Genomic DNA, 17,227 nt, shown 5'->3' with positions numbered 1-17,227 from the left:
ATATCCTCGCGGCAGGATAGCTGTAACCGATTGATCTCTTCTATTCCGGAGCTGAGTCAGACCCCTCACCTCCTGTTGCATCTCTTTCACCCGCTCCCTTAAAAAGAGGCCGTTGACTTGTCGGTGTGAACGTTGTGTGTTATTCTCTCTCTCTCCGTTGCTGCTTCGTGTGGGCTCCACGAGTTGCCAAGCGGCGTGGAGAAGCGCCATACCGGACTGCCGGCTGCTGTCAGCCTACACCTCTTCGACTCCCTTTCCCCTCTCTCTAGTGACAACGACAAAACAAGCCTTTTCTTCTATCGGCCTGCCGGGCTTTACCCAGGAGCACCTTCACAGCGAACCCACGCATAGCCAGAGAAGACGTCCATCAGAAGTAAGGTCCAGCTCTCGCTCTCGCCTTTCCCCTGTCACGCCACAGCGACAAGGACAGCGCGTGCCGCTGCGACGCGCTTCTCTCATTTTATTTTCTCTCTGTCGCGCGCTCTCTCTTTCCTTCGCCGTGTTCGTAGCCGCCGCTCTTGTCTTTCTCGTTCATAGATCGCTCTCATACTCCTCCCCTTTCTCACTACAGCACCACCGTCATCATATTGAGGGTGTGCCCACCTTCCCTGTCGCCTCCTCTCTTGCTCTCCCTCCTTCGCTCTGCTATTCACCCTTTCACTTTATTCTGCGCACGCGTGTCTTTACCCCTCTGTGTGGTGTGCGCTCTCCCCTCCCGACTGGGCCGTCTGTCTCCCTCTTTTTTTTTGCCCTTTACGGCTGTGCGTGTCTTCCTCTGCGGGGAGGTCCCTGCGTATGCGCGTGTCGGTAGGCGCGTGCGTCATTTTGAGCGTGTGTGGGCCTCTGCCACTTCTCTCCCCCCTCTGAACGCCTTGTCGTGTATTGTCTGCCCGTGTGTGTGTGTGTGTGTGTTTGTCATTGAGTACCGTGTTGCTCTCTGAGATCCTACCTTCACCCACGGGCACACACCCACCCACCCACACAGTGGCGGAGAGAGCGGCAGAAAAACCGACGGTGGAGCACACAACGGAGCACCGCAGTGCAGGCTTCGGTGACAGTCTCCCCCCCTCTCTCTCTGTGCGTGTGTCTGAGTGTCTGTCTTGGTCTAGAACGGAATTTCGTCTCCCTTTTTTTCATTTTTGCTTTGCTCTGTGTCGGGTGCTGGGGAGTCAGGTTATGCTTGCTTGCGTTCTCCCTCCCTCCTGCCCCTTTTGTTGCTGACGACGGTGTCTCTCTCTCTCTTCGCCTTTCTCTTCCCTCATCACTTTTCCCTCTCCCCACTTCTCCATTCCCCCCCTACTTGTTCTGGCAGAAACGAAGTGAGCCAGCGATGGCGGACTCTTCGAAGGCCACATTGTCACAGATGAGCACAGAGACACTTCTGCAGCAACTCCGTGGCATGCGCACAGCGCTGGAGGAGGAGAACCATGCACCGTATGAGGCGGAGGCAGAGGCCACGCAAGTGGATAGCAGTCACCGCCACCACCACTACGGTAACGCTGCCGTCGTAGGAGTCAGTTGGTACTCGTCCGATGTCGCTCATGTCAGCCACTCGGAGTCGAGCGCGCCCAGGGAGCCCGTCATGGAGCCGCGAGAGGCTCGAGTGGTGGACGCAGTGCCTGACCACGCAAGAAGTAAAAGCAGCGGCTCCCAGATCTCAGCCTCAACTGCAGCTCGGCCTCGGCCTTCGTCGTCGCAGCTGTCTCCCCACACCACAGGCGACGGCTTCTCAGTGTCTTCGGTGCGTAGCCTTCCTGACGCCCACGCCGATCCGACAGCGCCGTCGGTGGCACCAGTGACTCCCGTAGTCACAGATGGTAGTGACCATTCAGCCGTGTCTGCGCCCACCAAGGGCCGACTCAGTCACGTGCATGCCGCCGCTGCAGCAGGTGCGCCCTCTTCTTCCGCGTCCTCCTCCACCACTGGGCCACCGCCGCTGACGGTTGCGCCGTTGGGGGGCGCGAGGACCACCACTGCTGCCAAGGAGCACCCTCTTGCACCTGCCACGACACGCACCAGAACGGGTTTTAGTAATGGCGAGGTACCGCCTCATCCTGGACTCGCCGCCTCCACTCAGGCCGGCGCAGCGCCGCCACCATCGCTCCCACTGCTATCCTCATCCCACCCCACCACATCTAGTGCGGCGGCGACGACACCGGCCACGTTTTCCTCGGGTGCTGTCGTGAAGGAGGGTAGCGGCGGCGGCGCGGGCGTAAGTGCCTCGGAGGAGACGGATCCCTATGGCCGCCCAGCCATCGCACTCAGCGTGCACCTGCTGGATCTGTACAAGATGGTAAACGCGCGGTATTGCGCGCAGCGGCGCCTCGAGTCGCCGGGACCGAAGTACAACAGCGGCTACGATGACAAGGATGGCCACTATTTGTTTCTGCCAGGGGAGGTGATCTTCCAGCGGTACATTGCGCAGGAGGTATTGGGTAAAGGCAGTTTCGGCACCGTCATTCGCGGCTTTGATCAGAAGCGGTCCGAAGCGGTGGCGATGAAGATCACGCGACGTGGCTCGAGTTTTCGGAGCCAGGCAAAGCTGGAGCTCGACATCCTGTTGCGCCTTAACGAGAATCCAGCGTTGAACCACCTCGTGGTGCGACTGCTAAAAGTGTTTGAGTGGCAGGGCCATCTTGTGTTGGTGTTTGAGCTGCTGAGCTTCAACCTATACCAGCTCATCAAGTGCACCCGGTTCAACGGTGTGAGTCTCGATCTAGTGCGCAAGTTTGCCTATCAACTCACGCACACGCTGCTGCAGCTTGAGTCGCAGAAGCCTCAACCAATCATTCACTGCGACCTGAAGCCGGAGAACATATTGCTGCGCAGTCAAAACAGAAGTGGCATCCGCCTGATCGACTTTGGCTCTGCCTGCTACGCGGCCAAACGCTTCCACCGTTACATTCAAAGCCGCTTTTACCGCAGCCCTGAGGTGATACTTTTTCTTGAGTACGGCACACCGATCGATCGCTGGTCGCTGGCGTGTGTGCTGGTCGAGTTACATACCGGCGTCCCCCTGTTTGACGGTCGCACAGAGGCGGCGCAGCTGGCAAAGATCGAAGCCACCCTCGGGCCGATACCAGCGAGAATGGTGGCGGGGTCGCCCAAGGCAAACCGGTTTTACTACGGTAACGTCACGTCGGGATTCCAGCTAAAGGAGCCCGTCCCGGAGCGGCGCACGCTCGAGGGCATCATCGGCGTCACCACCGGTGGGCCGCGCGGCCGGCGTCTCAACACCCCCGGTCACGACGAACAGGTGTACCGCGATTTCCACGACTTCATCGCGGGCTTTTTACGATATCAACCAGAGGAGCGGATGAACTGCCGTGACGCACTGCAGCATCCCTTCCTGATGCCCCTATACACATCAGATCTTCAGCTGCAGAAGAATCGTGAAGATGCCCAGCCAGTAGCCGCCCCGCCGTTCTCACAACAGCAGCAGCAAGAGCAACCCCCGCAATCCTCTCAGAGCAGCCAACCACAGCAGCAGCACATGACTGTCGCAACGACAACTAAACCCTCCTCTGTAGAGCACAGCTACGCCCCTGCTGTTCTTCCAGCCCGCTAGAGGTCGAGAGGAGGGGAGTTGTAATCCTCTTATGAGGAGGAACGAAAGGATTGGTATCGTGCAGCCCACACGTCTCAGCTCCCCCCCTTTCCCCGTTTCTCTTCCCCTTCTCTCCTTGTTGGTGTGCCTGCTGGTCGATTTACTCGCTGTGCATGTGGATGTGTGCACTTGCCCCCTTCTCTCTCTCTCTCTTTCGCTCGCTCTCGCGCCTTCCGCTTTTCTACATACTGTGCGCTGCGTTGGGAGACTGCTCTCAACGTGTTGTCTGCTGCCTGGCGTGCGATATCAGATGTGTGTGCGTGTGTGTGTATATTTGTTTCCATGTGCGTCTTCCTCCATCCTCTTCAAGGGTATTCTTCACGTCTCCCTCTCTCCCTCAGGTACGTCGTTTTTCTGCCTAAGGTGGGTGGCTTGGTGCGCGTGAGTGTGCCTTGTGTATGAATGACCCTGTGCTCGCTGGTAATCGATGTGGTGTGTCGCTCTACCGCATGATCCTATTTTGTGTCTTTCCCCCCTCTCTCTCTCTCTCTGATGGGTCCTTCTCTACCTCAAGGTGGTGCGTTGCGTTGCAGACAAAACACACAACTGAAGAGACAATGAAGAGGGCTGCAGCTGAGGCGTTCAAGTCTCCCCCGCCTGTGTGCTTATCGCCACACCACTTAGTGTCTCTGTTCTCTACTTTCTCTGTGCGGGACTCCAGTAATCGTGCCTGTGCACGTGTGCGGCACCCTCTGTGGAGCCTCACCTTCAACGCCAGTAGGCCACTCTCCTCCGACGCTACTCCACTTGTGCTTTCGCCGCAGCTGAAGGGATGCAGCATGGAGGGGTGGTGGGGGGGGGGGGGTGGGGAGACTGCGTCTAGGGCCCTGTACCACTTTACGCAAAGAACCCTCTCCAAGGCTTGAAACGAGCCTTCCTCCGAGCTGTTGACTGTAGCCGCCTACGCCCACGGGCTTGAAAGGAAGGAAGATCACCTTGCTCGTTGACTCCTTCTTCGTTTCCGTCTGTCTCTACTTTGAACTGCAGTCACGCCAGCACTTTCTGCCCCTCCCCTTCCCTCCACACGCCCCCCCCCCCCCCCCCCGCACCACCCCATTCACCCATCGGCTCATCCCGCACAACCCCGCTTAGCCTACACCAGTTCGCTTCGTTAATGCTGCCAGCCTCACTCATAAGTGGATCGCACAAAAGAAGCACAACAGAGCAGAGATCTGTGCACACGCACATCCACATTACTCTCACGCCAGCACGTCACATGCGCCCGACACGCAGCGCTGCTGCACACTCTTCTTTCCACCGCACCGCTACGTAATAGTTCTCTTCCTTTTCTGCCTGTTGTTGCCTTCTTCTCTCCGTGCCCCCCTGCCTTTCCTCTCCTTCCTCCGTCACCGCACTCGCCATCTTCGCACTGTCTCTGCTGCTGTCATTGTGCCTATCTCACTCCTGTCGATCTTCGTCGCTCATACCTCCCCCTCTCTCGCCCTTGTCTGGGCGTTTTTTATTCGTTGTTTTCTCTGCTCAGCGCTGCTGTCGCTCGAACGCGCGCGAGAAGCTCTCTTGTGCACCCACACACACAGTCGGTAGACAGGTCAACCGTTCGTTCAGTTGCTTACTCATTGTTGTGCACCTCATTACCGTCGTTTTCGCAGGCATCCTATTCAATTACTCCTGCCAAATTATTCCTGAAAAGAGAAATTCAGCATTTCTGGTTTCGTCGAAAGCCCGTGACGCGAGTAAACAAGGGAGGAATAGTTTCCCCTCAACGAGGCGTGATGGTGAGGAGTGAGTCAGCGTACTCTTCATCATTCCAGCGACATGCATTACCAACCATCTATCTCCTTTTTGCGCTCTCCTTTGTTTCTCATTTCAGATCCCGTGGAGTCAACTCAGCGTAGGCCTTTGCTCCCCCCCCTCAACCACCCCTCTGATTACCCACGTCGGCAAGGATCTGTTGGCAGCGGAAAAAAGAGGGATACATAAGCCTACCTGCTCGTGCGGTAGTGTCATGGGAGGGCGCGAGTCGAGGGATAGCAGATCGGTCTTCTCTCCCATGGAAAAATTGGAAACGTAACAGCGCTGGGGATACGTTGGAGGCACGCGGTGAAACGTACGAGTAACGTCCTCCGCTGTACTTCTCTCCTTTCATTCTGTCGCTCTCTTTCGTAGCTTCTGTAGTTTTTCTGCTGCCTTTCTTTCTTCCACTTCTCCCCACCCCGATGACAGAACGAGAGGCTGGCGGGGGCACCCCGGTGCGTGGTACACCGGGGTCTGGTGCCCCACCCTGTGCAGCCCCTCGATCCCTGCCAGTGCCGAGACACCTGTGGTGGCGAGAGGGCCAAGCGCCTGCGACGCGGGGAGGTCAGAGCGATGTCTCGCTGCCGATGTCGGCGGTCAGGGCCTGGGTGGGCGAGGTGTCCGCGCGACTCGAGTGCATCTCAGCCGGCCCTCGCTGCCCACTGGCGTGGGGAGGCTGAGCCAGCCCGCGAGGAATGCACGAGGTGGCGACCGGCGCACTGCTGTGAGGCGTGTGGCCACGGCTGCTTTGCCCCATGCGATGGGCCCTGTGAGGTGTCAGGGGTCGAGGGGGGGGGTTGCCTCATCTACGCTGCACGGCAGGGCAGTGGGCGCACTGTGGAAGCAAAGACGAAACAGCGCCGCTTCCCTGCCACGTCTGCGCACCTTTTTGCCCTTCTCCATTCTCGTGCAGTGTTGTGCTGTGGTATGAGTGGGTCGCCTAGGCGCCGCAGTGCGTAGCCCCCCCACGCCCACATGCACCCACGTGTTCCCTGAGAGACAGAAACTGTAGAGAGAAAGGAAAAAGCCTCTTTTTGCCTCACCATTATTCTCTTTTCCCCTTTCTCACTACTCCGGTGCACGAGCGACCACGTCGAGCAGTGCGTGCACCGACCTACCGACAACACAAGCGCCGATACACCTTCGGCTGCACACAGGCTTGAAAGGAAAGGCATGGTGATGAAGATGCCTGTTAATAAAAAGAGCAGCAATGCGAATGGCAGCGGCAGCAAGCACGGAAATGGTCATAAGGGCGTCGTTGTAAAGGTGAAGAAGCAGGCGGTGGAGGAGGATTTCGAGAAATTCCTGTCTGACCTCTCGAAGACAACGCAACACATTGGCAAGGAGCGAAAGGATAGGTTGCTGAAGGAGGAGAGGTTGCGCGAGGACCAGCGCAAGAAGCACGCTGACTTGGCGAAGCAGCGCTCCACAAATGAGTTGGAGAATGCGCTCATCAACCGCCAGAAGCGTATGCAGCTGCAGCAGCTGCTTGCGGAGCTCATTAGCGCGCAGCGTCCCTTCGGCAGTAAGCCTGTAACGGACTTCCATGGCGAGACGCACACCGATAATCCCAACTTTGATGTCGCGGTGGGTGACATGCAGGGCTGGCGCGCACAGATGGAGGATGCACACCTGGTGAATGTAAACTTCCTGTCTGCCAGTGCGGATAGAAAGGAGGGCTTGTTCGGCGTCTTCGACGGCCACTCTGGTGTGCAGAGCGCCACCCTGTGCAGCCGGATCTTCTCCAAGACAGCGGAGAGGTATGCAACACTGGTGGGCGATCAACACCATACCATTGACTTCCAGAATACCTTCCTTGAGGTCGATGAACACCTCCAAGCCGCGCTCGGCGATGGCGGATCTGGTTGCACGGCGGTCATTGTGTACGTGTCTCCTGAGGCGATTACATGCGCGTGGGTTGGCGACTCGCGTGCGTTGCTGTGCCGCAGCGGCAACGCCTTCGACCTGTCGCATGACCACAAGCCGGACGTGGCGGCTGAAAAGGAGCGCATCGAGGCGGCCGGCGGCTTTGTGCAGGATAACCGCGTGAACGGGCAGCTGGCCATGAGTCGCGCCATGGGCGACTTTGTGTACAAGAAGGACAAACAGCGCGATGTGGCGCACCAGCTGGTGGTGGCGGTGCCCGACGTGATCACGACGAAGCGGAGCGACACGGACTCGTACGTGGTCATTGCGTGCGACGGCGTATTCGATGTGATGAGCAACGAGGAGCTGATTGACTTTATCAACAACAAAAAAGCGAGCGGCATGTCTAACGTCGACACCTGCAGGAGTGTGTGCAACCGATGCCTCGCACCGAGCTCGCCGGAGGGAGGCCCAGCCGTGGCGGAGGGCACAGACAACATGACTATCATGATTGTGGATCTCAAGTGAGGGGCCAGAGCGAGCCCACGAGCAGCGGAGGAAGCAGATGGAAAAGAGGGACTAAGGAATGCGGCCATCGCCACACTCGGTGCTATTTTGTCGCATTTTGCCTCTCTCTGCCTCTGTGTGTGTAGAGGATAGAGGGGAAGGTGCGCAGGCGCACATGTGCGGAGTTGCACGTCTGCGTCTCACGCAGAGAATGTGCAGCTCTGTTCTTTCTGTTGAAGTGCTTCCAGTATGGCCACTTATGCCGGTGCTGATATTGACGTTGGCAGCTCATTGTTGCTGGGCCGCTGTTGCGTACTGGCCTGGTTTTCTTTTCGCCTTTGTCGGCATCTCTACGTGTGTGTGTGTGTGTGTGTGCGCGTGTGTGTGTTTGCTTGATTTTGCTAAGTTTTCGCCTTTTATGCCGTAATGCAAGCACCAAGCGTGGAGGAGAGCGAGGACGAGGAAGGGGGTGCATCCTCCTCATCCTCCCGTCTCACCAAAGTGTTGCTGACGTAATGAATCCGCCCCTCTCTCTTCTTCTCACTTCTTTTTGGTTTTCTTCTTTCATCTTTCCTCACTCGCGCTCCCTCTGTGTGCCGCATGAGCTCCTCACCGGTCTCTTTCACACCCATACCCCGACCCTGCCTACTCCCCTCCTCTTGTCTCTCTGCGTCGCCAAGCCACACAGGCGTACACTGCTGGGGGCTGGCGTAGCGACGCTGAGGCAGTAGAATCAACATTCATTGTCCCTCTCTTTCCCCCTTGGAGAAGATGGAAAGAGAGGGAAGGCAGAACACCCGGTCTGCTGAGTTAGTGGCGACACACACACACACACCTACACTCCCGTATACGAGTTTTATAATTGGCCTGGCACCCAAACAGGGGCACATGAAAGAAATTTCGTATCGTCTTCTACCCAATGCCCGGTGGGCATCGAAAGTGCGCGAGACGGAGTGATCTCCCTCGTCTTCATGCACAGAGCAATGACTGGCGCCAACCACCCTCGCGGAGTGTGACCCACTGGTAGTGCGTACACGTGGTAGCAAGTGAGGTGGACCCAACGTGCAAGTGATGAGAGGGAGGTGGGGGTGGGAGATGGCCTTGCGAGTACCAACATCCCTGTTCCTGTGATACCGCTGGCGCTTTGCGTCCCAACCCACTTCACACCCAACGCTCATGTGACGCCCCAGAGAGGGAGTATACCGATTCAGTGGCTGTGCTAATTCTCCACAGCTTGCGCGAGTGCGTGTGTGTGCGTGGCCGCTGCCCTTCTCTCTTGTGCTCTTCTCTCATCGTTTCTGCTCGTTCTCTTCACTCCTCACCCCACCCGCTCTCTCTCTCTCTCTAACACACACACACACACACACCCACACACATTCCCATCTATACACGCCTTCCCACGCTATCCAGTGCCCCCTTCTCTCAACCTTGCTGGGATCGATTCTGCGTTGTATAAGCACGAAAGAAGGGAGCAGGACGACATATCAGGCAAAGGGGAGCAGTGGTAGTGGAGACCCTGTCAGCATTGGGACCCACAGCAGCAACAGCAGCAGCCGCAGCTCGGACGGTGTGGACGACCAAAGCGCTTCAGCAAAGTGCCACTTTGTCTGCATGAAGGGACTGAGGCCGTGTGCTTGCACGTATCGACTTGGTCACTCTAACACGCTGAACTGCGTGCCCTGTACGGGTTACGGACCCGAAGCGGTTGAGTAAGTACAGAGTGTGCGTCTAGGTTGATTTACGTCAGGCACTATACACTTGTTTCTTATTATCAAACACACATTCTTTCGCTCTCCTCCCCTCTCTCTTCTCGCGCTGTGCAGTGTTTTCTTCGCTGTCTGTCTGTCTGTCTGTGCGCATAATGGGCGTATTGTCGTATGCTGAATTCAATACACCATACACACCCCTATACACCCAAGCCCAGTTCCCTCTCCTTTTAGCGCTCATTACTTTCTCGCCCCGCCCCCTCGCACCCCCGCTCTGTTTCGTTTTAACAAAGATTTTGTTTTTTTTTTTTTCTCTGAAGAGAGAGAGAGAGAAAGCGACAGGCTCGCACTGATACACGACCTTAAGTGGTTGCTTTCGCAGATCTCCCTGATTACGTGCGGCGGCAGCGCCGGTGGTGATGTGAGCCAGGGGGTCTCCACATTTTGACTTTTGGCCGGCTTTGTGTTTGCTCATCTCCTCGTTTTCCCTGCTGGAGCCCTTTTACACTGTTCGACTGCCGCATCTTCGCTGTTGCCGTTGTTGACCGTCGTCGACTGTGGGCCGTCAATTTCCCTACGCCTGCGTGTGTGGGCGCATCTTCCTCCCGGGCAACTACTTGCCGTATTGTGCACCCCCCTTTCTCTGCTTGTGTGTGAGGCGGCATACGCACACACGCACATTCACTCCCTTTCGCTGTGTTGTTGGAGGGGGGAGGCATAGGTGTTTAGCATCACCGGTCGTCCCCATCCCCCCTCCTGCTGCTCCTGCTCCACCTCTTCCACCTCTCTCCTCCTTCGCGCACACGTACACACCACCGGTCACGATGACCAAGAACCGCCGACACGACATCGTGAAGCCCTCCAAGTATAAGACGTCGATCTGCACGTTCTTCCGTCGCGAGGAAGGCTGCCCGTTCGGTGAAAAGTGCGCCTTTGCCCATGGAGAGGATGAGCTGCGGTCGGAGCCGAAGGACACGGCCTCACTGCCGGAGGCATCGGCAGCAGATGGAGTGACACCAGCGGCCGCCCCGCTGTTGACATTTGACTCGACCCCCTCAGAGCACGTTAATGCGCGAGCAGCTTTAGGAGATGAGCAACACAGCGACGCGCTGGCACAGCAGGGGCAGCATGACTCATCTGCCACTACGGTCACTCCTGCCGAGGCGAAGCGGAAGGCCAAGAAGAGGGGATTTGATGTGCCTTCGACGCCGTCTGGAAACACCCAGGGTCTCCCTGGCGGCGGCCTCGGTGGCAGCAGTGGCGCAGCCAGAGGAGACGCCCCCGCCACTCGAGGGCGCATCTTGCCGAAGCGTCGTCAGCCGCTACCCCCGCCGCCGCCGTCGTCTCTTCCTGGGCACGGGTCGATGCTACCCACCGCGTTTGGCCTCTCTGCTGCCCAACCACCGCTCCCGCCACCGAGGCCTCCTTCATTTGCTCTTCCCGGCGACTTTGGTGGTCTAGCGTACGCTGGCATGCCGGCGGTGATGTCAGGAATGCCCCACTACATCCCTGTGATGGGCCACCACCCCTTCTCGGCCATCAATGATAACCAGCACGCCATCAACGTAGCCCCTGTAATGCTCAGCCCTACGTCGTACGCGACTCTGCAGCCCACCATGCAGCTACCACCACCACCGGTGCCTGCATTGAGCTCTTCTGCGCCGTCAGGTGTGACCGGACCGGCCAGCGGTGCCGCCGTTGCAAATGCGCTACCGAGCGGGGATGCGAAGCGCCGGCAGCGCCAGCCCCTGCGACCCGTGGTGAATAGTACCACCATGACACACAGCACCGGCCGGCACCCAACCAATGCATTTGCGATGGTGTCGGATGAGGTGGCCACAGCGCCATATGTCTACGGCCTTATGGCTGCAGCCGGTGTACTCTTGAACTCTTCCTCGGCACCGGCGAGCAATGCACGAGCGAGCAGCGGCATGAACTACCCGCCTTCTGATCCATCGTGTGTTGCGGCCTTTGGGGGTTTTGCTGCAACGCCTTCACTACATCCTTCGACGGGGCCGATGCCAGACAGCAGCGACAGCGGTGTTCGTAACTCTCGGCGTACGCCACCAACAACGGTCAGGAGCAACGCCCCTGCAGCGCAGTTGCCTCCGCCGAACTTCGTGACAGCCGCGCCGGCACTGACGACTGCTGTGCAGCATCGACTGAATAGTGCGAGCAACTGTCAGAGTGGCAGCGCTAGCAGCACGGTGATCGGCGACAGCTTGTGGGGCTCAACGGAAAGAAGCGTTCACCCCTTGACCCCGTCTCTGTCCAGCCGCACAGATGTTGCCACCTCGTTTACTGATAGATGCGGCAGCAGTGCGGAGGACTACAGCGCCATCTTGTCAAGCCTCGGCATTGGCGGCTCCTCGTATACAACCATCCCCCTCAACCGGTTCATCTGCGAGCGTGGCACTACCAGTAACGAGGATGACGTCAGCGTGGAAGGAGACTTTGACTGGACAGCTGCGGTGGAGCGTTGGTTGTCGACGGCTCGCGAGGATGGCGTGGGGGACAGGGCGACGACAGCATCGGCGGAAAATCCGCCGACCGTCGGCGCCATGGCTGTACCGACGGATGTCTCAAGCACCGCCTCGACTCCTGAAGCAAGCACCACCACGGCGAAGAGGCTGGCAGCGGTAGCAACAACGTACCACCCGCAGGGCGGCCGCTCCGTCTTGGCCGCACTTAACGGTAATCCAGTCCTCATGGACGTGGAGCTAAAGAACAAAGCGTCTAGCACGTCTTCGCCAGCAACGGAGGCGAGGCGCAGACCGGCGGCGGCGGTGTGCCAGGTGTCACGGGCGGCGGGTGGCATAGCTTCGCAGGCGCCGCGCCGCGCCCCCGTCATGAAGAACCAATTTAAGAGCTCCTGCGCGGCGGAGGCGGACTCCGGCGCGGTGCTGCTCTACTGCGCTGAGAAGAATACGTTTGTGTACATCGCCTCTGGTAGCTCAGGGACGGCAGTGGCAATGACTCCAGGGAAGCGTCGTGGCCAGGTTGTTGCAGCGGCTACGGCGAGTAGTGCTGCGCCATCCCAGCGCGCAGTAAAATCGCCCGTTGCAGCTGTGAGGGCCTGGCAGGCGCTTGCTCAATCTCTGGACAACCCCAGCACCGCTGGCCACCACGACATCCTCGGCGTTCATGTGCGCTTCGTCCCTGGACGTCGGAAGCGTTCAGTGTTGGAAGAGGTGCCTGACGAAGAGGCCGAGTATTGTATCTAAGGTCTGCGCGTGTGTGCGTGTGCGGTACCGTGCTGTACCTTCAACGCAGCGGTGGGCAGAGTGATGGATGTCAAAGCGCCGGAGAGACGAGGAAAAGTGGTGAGACCTCGGATGAGGGCTTACACAGGGCAATGTCACGTGGTTCAACTCCCACGTCCATTGCGTCTTGTCTATGGACGTGTGACCAATGCGCGCGCGCCAGGTGTCCCATCCACGCCAACCCAGGCATTGGCATGTATGTGTCCCACCACACTGCCTGCCATCAGCGGAACTCACCGCAACGAGAGGCCTGGGGTGCGTTGAGTAGGTCATATCCGTCCTCTTTTGCTTGTTTGCTGCCCTACTTGCGATAGCAGGGAGTGCAGGAAGGGGGGGGAGGTGGAGGTGGAGGTGGAGGTGGGGAGTGGCGATTTTGAGCAGGGCAGCTGCTTCTCACTGCGAGTGTACAGCGTAGTGGAGAGGTGAGGGGAGGGGAGAAAGGCTAGGAGGCGCGAGCCAGAGTGTGTTGGTTTAGCACGCGGAACTGCGCTGCCGCTCTCCTTGTCGATTTATTTATTTCCTTGTGTACGTCTGTCTCTGACACCATTGCCCAAGACGACACGTTCACCTCTCTTGCAGAGGTGGCCGTTCATCTGTGTGCACTTTTATGTGTATTTGCATCAGTGTATGACTGTCGCTTGTAGCTTGTTTTCTCTTCTCGTGTTCTCTTGTGGACGTGCGTTACACTGCTGGTGCTCTGGTATGGTTGCTGTGCTTGCTGTTTCTGACGTTGTCCTGACACAAGTGCGCGAGTTCCCCGATGCCCATTCTTTGTATGCTTGCTTGCTTCGGCGTCTCCACCTGTCGAGCCCTTTCCTTTGGCTTGTCTTTGCATTGCTTCCTTTTTCTCCCTTTCTTCTTAAATGCCGCCGTTGAGTGTCATTATTCCTCCGCTCTTGTACTGGTTGATGGATGGTGTGCGTGTGTGGTCTTTCCCCCTCCCCTCTACCTCACCTCTTCTTCGTCATTCACGCATGCGTTTTTTTCCGCGTGTTTTTCCCCTCTTCCATCACCAACAGCAGCGCCTTTGGCAGCGAAAAAGTGGGACGCTCAAATTTTTTTTCCCTTTTCTGCGCCTTCAGTGTTGTAGCGCTGCATTGCTCTCCCTGTCGCCTATTGCTGATTTAGTCAACGGAGCCCACTGCCATAGTTCCAGTTCGTGTAATCGATGCCGATGATGCTGATTGTGGTTCCAGAAAAGGCTCCGTGATTATGGTGGCCGATGAGTGAACGGTGCTCACTCGACGCCCCCTGTTACTTTCACGATGGTTGCGCATGGAAATGCAAAGAAAGGCAAAGCCATTTGTGGGTGCACCGCTGTGTCGCGGATGCGTTTGCCCCCCACACATGCACAGAGGCCGATCGAACACGTGATGTTGCACCTCCATATTCAATGGTGTGCGCCCATTGCGTCACGCGATTTTCTCTCTGTCTGTGTTTCCCCTCTTGTAACACTCACCCTCTCCATCTCTCTCTTCACTTCTCTTCAACGACCCACACGCAGAAGTTTTCCCTTTCCACCCACCGCGTGTCATCCCTCTTCCACCAATTCTGTTCCTCGCAGACTCATTTCCCTCTCGTATTCGCTTCAGCAATCTTACCAGTTGTCTCCTCCTTTCTACAGGGGACACGTACGCACAGAGAGAGAGAGAGAGAGACACTCGTGGTCACTCCTTCCGCGATCATCTCACTGCCTCAGCGGAAAAAGAAAGGGGGCAGTAGTGAGAGAGAGCGGATCGAGTGGAGTGGGACGTACCCAAGCACGCACACATCCGCGCAAAGAAGACGTACGTAGACGGGCAGCCGCAGCACCATCACCCCTTTCTCACATCACTTCTGTCGCCACCTCCTTCTTTTCCCTCTTCAGTGTGTTGGCGCCCCGCTTCTCCATTCTCGTACACACACATATATATACACATATATATGTATACATCTATATATGTACACTCCTCCCCTCCCTGCCATCTTCTCTTCTGTCGCTTGCCTGGTGCGTCTCTCTTCCCCATCCCTCCGCGTTTCCTCTGCCGGCCACTGCAGCCCCCCCTCCTCTGTGTGACACCCTCCCCCCTCCCCCCTCCATCTCCCTTCACCCTTTACTCGGTAACTTTTGGTTTCTTTACTTTTGTACAACGCAGCACTGCCGCAGAGCGCGTTGAGCGTGCGTCTTCCGCTGTCCTCCTTTCCTGGGCTTTCCCCTCCTCCTACCCTTCGACGTTTGCCCGTCTCACACACTATCTGCGCTGTCGAGATGGCGTTCACAACGCGTCACTGCGTCTCCGAGGACTGCGAGGACTCCTCTGATGTTCCGCTGAAGCTTCACTCTTTCCTGGAGTTCTTGGATGCTTAGGTGTCCTCTATGGACGGCAGCAACACAATGCATCAGGACGTCTCTTCCAGCGCATCGGAGAAAAGCGAGGGGGAGTTGCTTGAGGCTGGCATCCGTCGCTCGCTGCAACTCGCGCCGTCTAATGCGGCCGCCGACCGCCAGCGCCAGTGCCACTGTCTCGACAACGCGGACTGCATATGCGGACAAGTCTTCCCTCCCTGCTGATGTTCAATGCTGCAGCCGTTCTGCTGTCGCCGGCGCACTGTCTGACCATCAGCATCCCCAAGGCTGATGCCGTCGCCGCCGCGTACACCTCGCGCACTGCAACGACATCATTTTTTGACGAGCCCATGTACATCCCGCTGTGCCTTACCCCTGTGACGTTCATGACGCCCCTGCCAGTGATGCCGCTGACGGCGACGCCCACGATGCCAACGAGCACAACGTCAGCAGGATGCCGATGTTAAGCGGCACAATGGGGCATTTCCTTCATGCAGTTGCCTGGCACCCCTCTCTGGGCGTCCACGATGGGCCCGAAGAAGGTCAGGCATGTGTGTGTGTGTGCGACGCAGAGGCGCACGCACAGCGATTACGAGGGTAGGGTTTGTCTGTCTGTCTGTCTGTCTGTCGCTGTCCTCGGGGCCTTTCGCAGCACCAGCGGAACGACATCGCTCTGCGTCGGTAAAGGGTGCAGGCGAGATGTATGTGCGTGTGCGCCTGCAGCAGTTGTTTTCGAGGGGACGCATCTGCTCGCGTGGCTGTGTGGCTGGGCTACATTTCCCCCTTTGACTCACTTCCACCTCACCACCCCATGCGTGCGCATCGGTGATCTAGGTGCGAGCATCAACGAGAGGAGCAGGACGGCGCATGACTAACGCAGGCAAGCAGGCTCCGGCAGGCCTGTGCTTGCACGGCAAATGTGCCGGTGGCAGAAGTGCAGCAGAGGTTTTACAGGGGGGAGGAAGGGGGGGCGCGCGTGCGTAAGGCTCACGCCCTTCTCCGTTAGGGATTTATCGGCCCCCCGTCCCCCTCCTCCCCTTCTTTATTCTTTCGATTTTCTACAGTCAGTGTGGTGCGACTCTGAATGTGTGTGTGTGTGTGTGGTAGGGGAGGGGCGTGGGGAGAGGAAGAGAGAGTGGGAGCGAGCAGCAGACGACAGGAGGTGAGTTGATGCCCCGGCCCTTTTCCAGTGGACTAACGTTCCATTTTGAGACGGTGGTGGGGGTGAAGAAAATGTAGGACGAGATGGAGAGGGACGTTCGCACGCGTACACAGAAAGACCGATACAAACATTCACCTTCATCACGCACATCCGCCCTGGGTACCCTTTGCCCTCTCCCCCTCACCACCCACCCACCGAACAATGTCATCCCCCGACACTGTTTCCTTATATTGATCTCACACAAACTCGTATGCATGCTGCTCACGCGTGGTTATACATGCTCTTAGTTGTCTTCTCTGCTGATACCTGTGCTGTGCACGTCTGCGTGGGTGAAGGTCTGTTCCGGAGTCTCTCACTTTGCGCGAGCTCACTGCGCAAGTTTTACCTCTTGGCTCCACCGCAGTTGCACTCTCTTCCCTCTCCTTTGTTCTCCTCACACCCGCTCTTCCTGCTACGTCGGTGTAGAGGCAAGAAAAAGAAGTGATGGCCTGAAGGAGACTCTCTTGTGCACCTGTGTGCACTCACACACGCACAGTCGGACAAGCATGCACACATGTTCCTGTACAGTTGAGGACTGGCTAACGCAGGTAACTTACTACAGCGTGTGTGTGTGTGTATTCATCTTGATCCTCGCAGTCCCCCCCCCATGCATCCCAGCAGGCACCCCCACCCCCACTCCCACTCCACCACCACCACCCCCGCCTGATAGCGGATGCGGCCTTCCCGTGTCTACAGGCTGCTGCGCTTCACAGTAGCAGCAGGAGGAAGAGAGCCAAGGGGCGGGAAGAGGAATGGAGGTGGAGCGAGAGAGGGAGAGAGCAGAGGCGGAGGAGATCCGACCGAGTTTCGTGTACCACAGATGGCTCACTCGCTTGTGTCATGTCTCCCCTCCCTTTGCCAAAGCTGCCGCGTGTCCATCGACAGCGCAGGCGACTACGACGCGGCAGTAACGTTTCGTCGATCTCCGGGGCTATTGTTGCATCTGCCTCGTGGTGGCAATGCACGTGAATCAGCGACATTACCTGCAAGTACTTG

At 57.8% G+C, this 17,227-nt stretch overlaps 3 protein-coding genes and 1 pseudogene across 3 annotated transcripts, besides 1 other annotated feature; all 4 read left to right on the top strand.

The window, feature by feature from the left end:
- Positions 1 to 1,330: 1,330 nt before the first annotated feature.
- Positions 1,331 to 3,568, top strand: LPMP_150180 (serine/threonine-protein kinase, putative; the record flags this gene model as incomplete). Its single annotated transcript, XM_010699093.1, has 1 exon — positions 1,331 to 3,568. The coding sequence occupies one exon, from the start codon at positions 1,331 to 1,333 to the stop codon at positions 3,566 to 3,568; it is 2,238 nt and encodes a 745-aa protein (XP_010697395.1).
- Positions 3,569 to 5,806: 2,238 nt separating this feature from the next.
- Positions 5,807 to 6,198: a repeat region.
- Positions 6,199 to 6,535: 337 nt separating this feature from the next.
- On the top strand, positions 6,536 to 7,756 carry LPMP_150170 (protein phosphatase 2C, putative; the record flags this gene model as incomplete). The annotated part of the gene is made up of 1 exon (XM_010699092.1): positions 6,536 to 7,756. One exon carries the CDS (start codon positions 6,536 to 6,538, stop codon positions 7,754 to 7,756), a length of 1,221 nt encoding a protein of 406 aa, XP_010697394.1.
- Positions 7,757 to 10,265: 2,509 nt separating this feature from the next.
- On the top strand, positions 10,266 to 12,665 carry LPMP_150160 (hypothetical protein; the record flags this gene model as incomplete). Its single annotated transcript, XM_010699091.1, has 1 exon — positions 10,266 to 12,665. The coding sequence occupies one exon, from the start codon at positions 10,266 to 10,268 to the stop codon at positions 12,663 to 12,665; it is 2,400 nt and encodes a 799-aa protein (XP_010697393.1).
- Positions 12,666 to 14,952: 2,287 nt separating this feature from the next.
- On the top strand, positions 14,953 to 15,497 carry LPMP_150150 (annotated as a pseudogene).
- The last annotated feature ends 1,730 nt before the right edge of the window (positions 15,498 to 17,227 follow it).

This window comes from Leishmania panamensis (genome assembly GCF_000755165.1).
Source record: "Leishmania panamensis strain MHOM/PA/94/PSC-1 chromosome 15 sequence".
Taxonomy (NCBI): Eukaryota; Euglenozoa; class Kinetoplastea; order Trypanosomatida; family Trypanosomatidae; genus Leishmania; species Leishmania panamensis.
Note: the sequence above shows the minus strand (reverse complement) of the source record. Positions and strands in the feature narration are given on the sequence as shown.